Below are 5,346 nucleotides of genomic sequence, written 5' to 3'. Positions count from 1 at the left end.
CCCTACTAATTATATTGTGTGTGAATTATTTTTTCCCGAATTTTGGAGTGAGATAATCTACATGTTATGATGGAGATGAAACCTCTCTCCTTTTTTTTTTTTTTTTTTCTGTAAAAGACTTTGTAGGTTTCACCGGAGTTTGACCATTTTGATTAGTCTTGCTCTGGTGGCTTTTTTCCTGAAGAATTAGAAGGATAAACTTCTTTATTTGAAAATTTCAGCTATGCCGGTAATGGATCAATCAAATAGGAATGAAATATAACCAAAAACTGTGATTGCAAATATAAAATCTAATTTAAAATATCCTGCCTTCTATATTTTTTTGGGAGAATTCTAAGAATTAAAAGGAAAGAAAAAATAATAACGGATAAAAAAACAGTTTTAAACCGTCAAAATACCAATATATATATATATATATATATATATATATATATTGTCTATATCACGAAGAGTATGGCATTTTGACAAAAGGAAGTGAAAATGGGACGGTTTAGAACTGTGTTCAAATAATTCTTTTCCCCCTATCATTTCTCCTCAACTTTCGTGACTTGCTGAGATTCTATGGTATGCAGAACCCCTGAGGAATTCAATAAAAGTCACGTGGATGGAGCTTTCAACGTCCCTTACATGTTCATCACACAAGAAGGTAACAATTCTGTAGTATATATGTTCTGTAACATATGTTTTTTCATCTAACTTTGATGGCATGCAAGTAAACAGGGAAAAAAAAAAGGCGATTTTATAGAAACAAGGAAAACCAAAAATCAACAGTCCTGAAGCCTAATTGAATCAGATCTGATTTTCTGTTCTGTGGCTGGGTGATAATCAGGTAGAGTGGAAAATCCAGATTTTCTGAGCCAAGTTTCCGCAATTTGCAAGAAGGATGATCACTTAGTCGTGGTAATTGGCCAATGGCATTTTCTATTTTGCTTTATATAATTATGATGTATGTAACACCAACTATTTTGTGAATGAACTGATAAACAAACATCTATTGAAGAATCGACTGTGAAATTGACATTAGAAAATTCTGTGTTTGCATTGAAGGGTTGCAATAGTGGGGGCAGAGCACGTCGTGCTTGTGTCAACTTGCTTAATGCTGTAAGTCCTTATCTAATCTTATGGCAAGCAAATAATGGTTGCCAAACTGCTTAATACTCTTAACTAATATCGACACAACAAGTTTTAGCTTCCTAGTTCTTTCATTCATTCTTTCTTTCTTTCTACTTTTAGTGGAAAATTGCTTCACTAATGAAGAAATTCAATGCAGGGTTTTGAGCATGTGAACAGCATGGAAGGGGGTTATTCCAAATGGGTGGACAGTGGACTCGCAGGGGACAAACCAGCCGAAACGTTAAAAACAGCCTGCAAATTCCGCCCCTAAATTGCTCCTTTTGGAGCAAATGTTAACAAGTTCATTCTACTTAATTGTATCAAGCATCAAAAGATACTATGTCCTCTTGATATCAAATGGATAAGTCCTTTTCCTATTAAATGGGTCGATATGATCATTATTTACTGAAGTTTCCATAACTATTTCTTTAGTAACATGTTTTCATGATTACGGTCGAGCTTGTTAACCCCATCTTTTGTATTGCAGTAATTTTTCTGTTCACTCCACTTACTAAAACAGAGCGGAAAAAGAACCGACATGATTAGAGAATATCATAGTTCTTCTATACTTCAAACGGTTCACAAAATGTTGATCTACATCAGGATCTTGTTTTCCTTTTATATCACACCTAAACATCGAGATGTACCCAAAACAGTCATTGGACGAAGAACTTGCAAAGCAAAACTCACACGAAGCATATCATAGACAAAAAGAGTTTCCAAGCAGATCTCCATCAACCAAAATCAAAACCGCAAAACCCCTTTTAAGGTTTTAGTGATGACCGAGTTAACAGTAGTCCTCAAAAATCAAAATGGCTCTCAAGTGTTTCAGCCTTGCATTTTGGAGACTAAAAAGAAGAGCAGTCCCTTGACCAGTGCCCAGGCTTACCACATTTGTAGCATGTGCCTGAGGAAGCAGATCTTCCTCCCAACTCAGCTGCAGGATTCGACGAAGGAACAGAACAATCTCTCGCCCAATGCCCTTCCTTGCCACATTTAAAACAGGAAGACCCAGTTCGGACGTTGTAGCTTGTGTTGTTTGTGTCGATTGAGTTATAAAACGCATTTGGGTTACTGACTGGAACACCAATTGATGTGGTATTCTCGTTGCACCACTTGAAGAAACCACAAGAACTTCCCTATTAGTAAAACCAAAAACCCGAAAATGATTTTTCTTTTTTTTTTTTTGGTTCTCTTACGGTCTTACCATTATAAATACAGTTGCAGGTACTGATAAACCACGAAAAATTGAAACTTTACAACATGATAATAAGAGAACGAGCATAGTCTATTCCAAATATAGTAAGACCCGACCAACATTGTTACGGATTAAACGCCCAAGTCATCCTTACTAACGAGAGCAATAATGCACAAGAATATATATGCTCAAGACGATCCATGCTAACTACGCGTTAGGATGCTAATTAAGCTCCACACACTCACACAAACGCATTTTAATCAATAAACAAGTATCACCCTTTTCAATTCTAAAGCCAACACTGAACATGCCCATGCTAACCGAACACATCCAAATTGTAAAACCTTTCAATTTAGTTAAATAATGCAAGGATTATTTTCCATTTCTTTCTCGTCTCACGAGATTCTTTCATCACCAATTAGAAACTTTACGTAACTAACAAGTGTCAATGGCAAACAATGTACTCTATTGATATCTTTAGCTAAAAGATAAAGAAAATTTACCTGGTTAGCAGGGCATCGATAGAATTGCTGGCCGATATTCTGTCCTGTTTTTGCAGTCAAAATGAGGCATAAACCAGCACCACAGGGACAAGGACGCCCAGGGAACGAAGAATCAGAAGTGTAATTCCCACCAGCCATGGAATTATTCCCAGAAGCATTGTCACACCACTCGAAGAAACCACATCCTCCATTTTCCTGCCAAACAAACAAACAATCGAACAATCAAAACTGAGAGTCGAAAATTGAACCCTAGAAACGAGTTTCGATCAACAAAACCTGTCTGAGAGGACACTTGTAGAACTTCCGACCCCGATTCTTCTCAGTATTGGCGGTGAGAACCGTACAAATCCCTAATCCACATGGACAGCTCTTCTCGGGAATCGAAGGATCGGAACCAGCGCCGTGAGTACCATACTGCCCTCCGCCTCCTCCAGGTGCGGAATCGCAGTCGCGAGCCCAGTGCCCGGACTTTCCGCATTTGAAGCAGGAGTTGCCGGCGCCGGAGCCGGAGCTGCCGAAGACGTCATCCTTTTCGGCGTCGACTGCCTTGACTCTTCCTTTGGGGACGCCTACTCTCCCAGCGGTGGTCTGCCGTACGAGGCTCTGGTTTCCCTTAAGGGCGGCCATGTACAAACCCTCATCGGCAGCGGCGGAGATTTCTTTCTTAGGATTCGGAACGACGGCGTTTACCGACGGCGTGATTCTCCGGCGCTTGGACGAGGCGAGCGCGTCGGCCTCCACCGCCGCCAGCTGAGAGAAGAAGTCTTCGTCGTCGTCTTCTTGGATTTCAATGACGGAGCGCTTTGCTTCGATCTTCATGGCTCTCCTCTCTCTCTCTCTCTCTCTCTCTCTAAGAAGTGTTCGAGTCTGACTAGCTTCTGACTCCCTTTACTTTTCATTTAAGATTTGAATTTTGCCTGCCCTGTTTGGCTGCTACAACTTTCGCGCCTTTTTTTTATTCCCCTAATTATACTAAAAACTATTTTGGGCTCTTTCCCTCTAAATTTTAACAATCAACAAAAATAATTGGGTTTTTTAGTATTTTTAATAAATATTATGGCTTAGTTTGGTATTATTGTAGATTTTAGAAAAATTACTTTTAGCTGTGCTGAAAAAAGAAACAGTTGTTATAAAAAGCAGCTGAGTGTTTGGTAAACTGTAATTATAATAGCTGTGCTGATTCTAAAATCAGTGTAATAGCGTTTGGTAAATTTTGATGTTAAATTGCTGTGGATATGTAAAATGACCAAAATAGACATGGTATGTAACTTAAGTATATTAATTGTTTTTGGCATTTAAAAATATTTATTTAACTTAAAAAAAATATAATGCTATGATTTTAAATTTTTTAACAATAAATTTATGATAATTAATTCTTTTTTTTGCATATCTTCATTCACAATGTAGTTACAACTAAAAAGAGCATTAGTGAGTAATCAATTTGTTAAACAAAAAAGTACACTTCATGTTTAAAAAACTGACAGAGTCATTAAAAGAATTAAATCGTGTTTATTAAACTTGTCGCAATTTGATCTCGTACTTCAACTATTTCTTGTGATAGTGAAGCTTCATCTTCTTCTATATTGTCCTCCAACGTAGTATCAAATTTGAGAATAAACTGAACTCTAGAGTTATGGGACAATCTTATTCACTAGAATTTTTCTCCCACGTCTCCTAGCATGAAACGATCTCTCCTTGAAGTTGAACATACAACTTTCTTACAATTCTCGTGAAAAAGAGACATGGCTTGGTACTCTCCACCACCGCAATGACCTTTATCCAAAGAACTAAGGGGCTGATCTTTTGGAGTATAACTTGAGTGTAGTTTTTGAGTTGAATTTGAGTTATAACTTGAGTTGAAGTTAGAATTTGAATAAAGTTGATTAAAATTGAATAAAGTTGAAACTTAAAAGAACGTGAACTTGAATAAAGTTAAAACTTGAGTTGTCTTTTTCTGAGTTTTTTGGACAAAAGAACATGCCCTAAATTTCTCTACATACCAAAGCAAGAAAGTACAAGTAGCCGTACAATATGGGTTAAGAAAAACATGCATCACAAACGTAACTCTTCCCACCACATCTTATTGTTTCAAAAATAGAAAGGACCCTCCAAAAGGTTACTTGGGCTCACCATTCAACTTAGCCACAGAAGAAAGCTAACAATTGATTATCTTCACTTAGTATAAAAAGCAAACTTAGCTCCAACAACACGAGGGACTTCACCTAAATTAAGCTGCAGAATGAAAGGCCATACAAAATCAAGCATATTAATTCAAAATATACTGCCAAGTTCTTTTATTAGAAATTGTGAGTTTTGAGAATATAATATGATAATTGGAATTCATACAAGGTAATAAATAAATAAATAAAACTTATAGAAAACTGTGAGTTCTGCGAATTCTTTCCCATTCTTAACGCTTCTAACTTCCTTGACTTGTGTACCACATCTCCCATATGTCTTGCCCACAAAGGCATCCGTAACATAAAGCAATATAAAAAAACTTCTATTATAGGAAACAAAAAAAAAAAAAAA

At 36.9% G+C, this 5,346-nt stretch overlaps 2 protein-coding genes across 3 annotated transcripts in view; one reads left to right on the top strand and one right to left on the bottom strand.

The window, feature by feature from the left end:
* Window positions 1-1,384, top strand: part of LOC21400698 (protein HIGH ARSENIC CONTENT 1, mitochondrial) — a 1,646-nt gene extending 262 nt beyond the window's left edge. The window contains exons 3-6 of the mRNA XM_024176383.1: window positions 573-646; window positions 830-900; window positions 1,048-1,101; window positions 1,271-1,384. Coding sequence (XP_024032151.1) covers window positions 573-646; window positions 830-900; window positions 1,048-1,101; window positions 1,271-1,384 — 313 coding nt within the window. The remainder of the gene's footprint in view (window positions 1-572; window positions 647-829; window positions 901-1,047; window positions 1,102-1,270) is intronic.
* A 292-nt stretch (window positions 1,385-1,676) lies between these two features.
* On the bottom strand, window positions 1,677-3,684 carry LOC21400697 (DNA-binding protein HEXBP). Of its 2 annotated transcripts, none has more exons than XM_010114572.2 (3): window positions 3,091-3,684; window positions 2,815-3,009; window positions 1,677-2,252 (listed from the first exon to the last, which is right to left on the bottom strand). In XM_010114572.2, the coding sequence occupies exons 1-3, from the start codon at window positions 3,631-3,633 to the stop codon at window positions 1,962-1,964; spliced, it is 1,029 nt and encodes a 342-aa protein (XP_010112874.1). In that variant the 5' UTR covers window positions 3,634-3,684; the 3' UTR covers window positions 1,677-1,961. The 2 variants fall into 2 exon arrangements, with proteins under 2 accessions (XP_010112874.1, XP_024032163.1); XM_024176395.1 differs by having other exon boundaries at window positions 1,677-2,228.
* Between the last annotated feature and the right edge of the window lie 1,662 nt (window positions 3,685-5,346).

This window comes from Morus notabilis, unplaced genomic scaffold, assembly GCF_000414095.1.
Source record: "Morus notabilis unplaced genomic scaffold, ASM41409v2 Scaffold568, whole genome shotgun sequence".
In the NCBI taxonomy this organism is placed as follows: Eukaryota; Viridiplantae; Streptophyta; class Magnoliopsida; order Rosales; family Moraceae; genus Morus; species Morus notabilis.
Note: the sequence above shows the minus strand (reverse complement) of the source record. Positions and strands in the feature narration are given on the sequence as shown.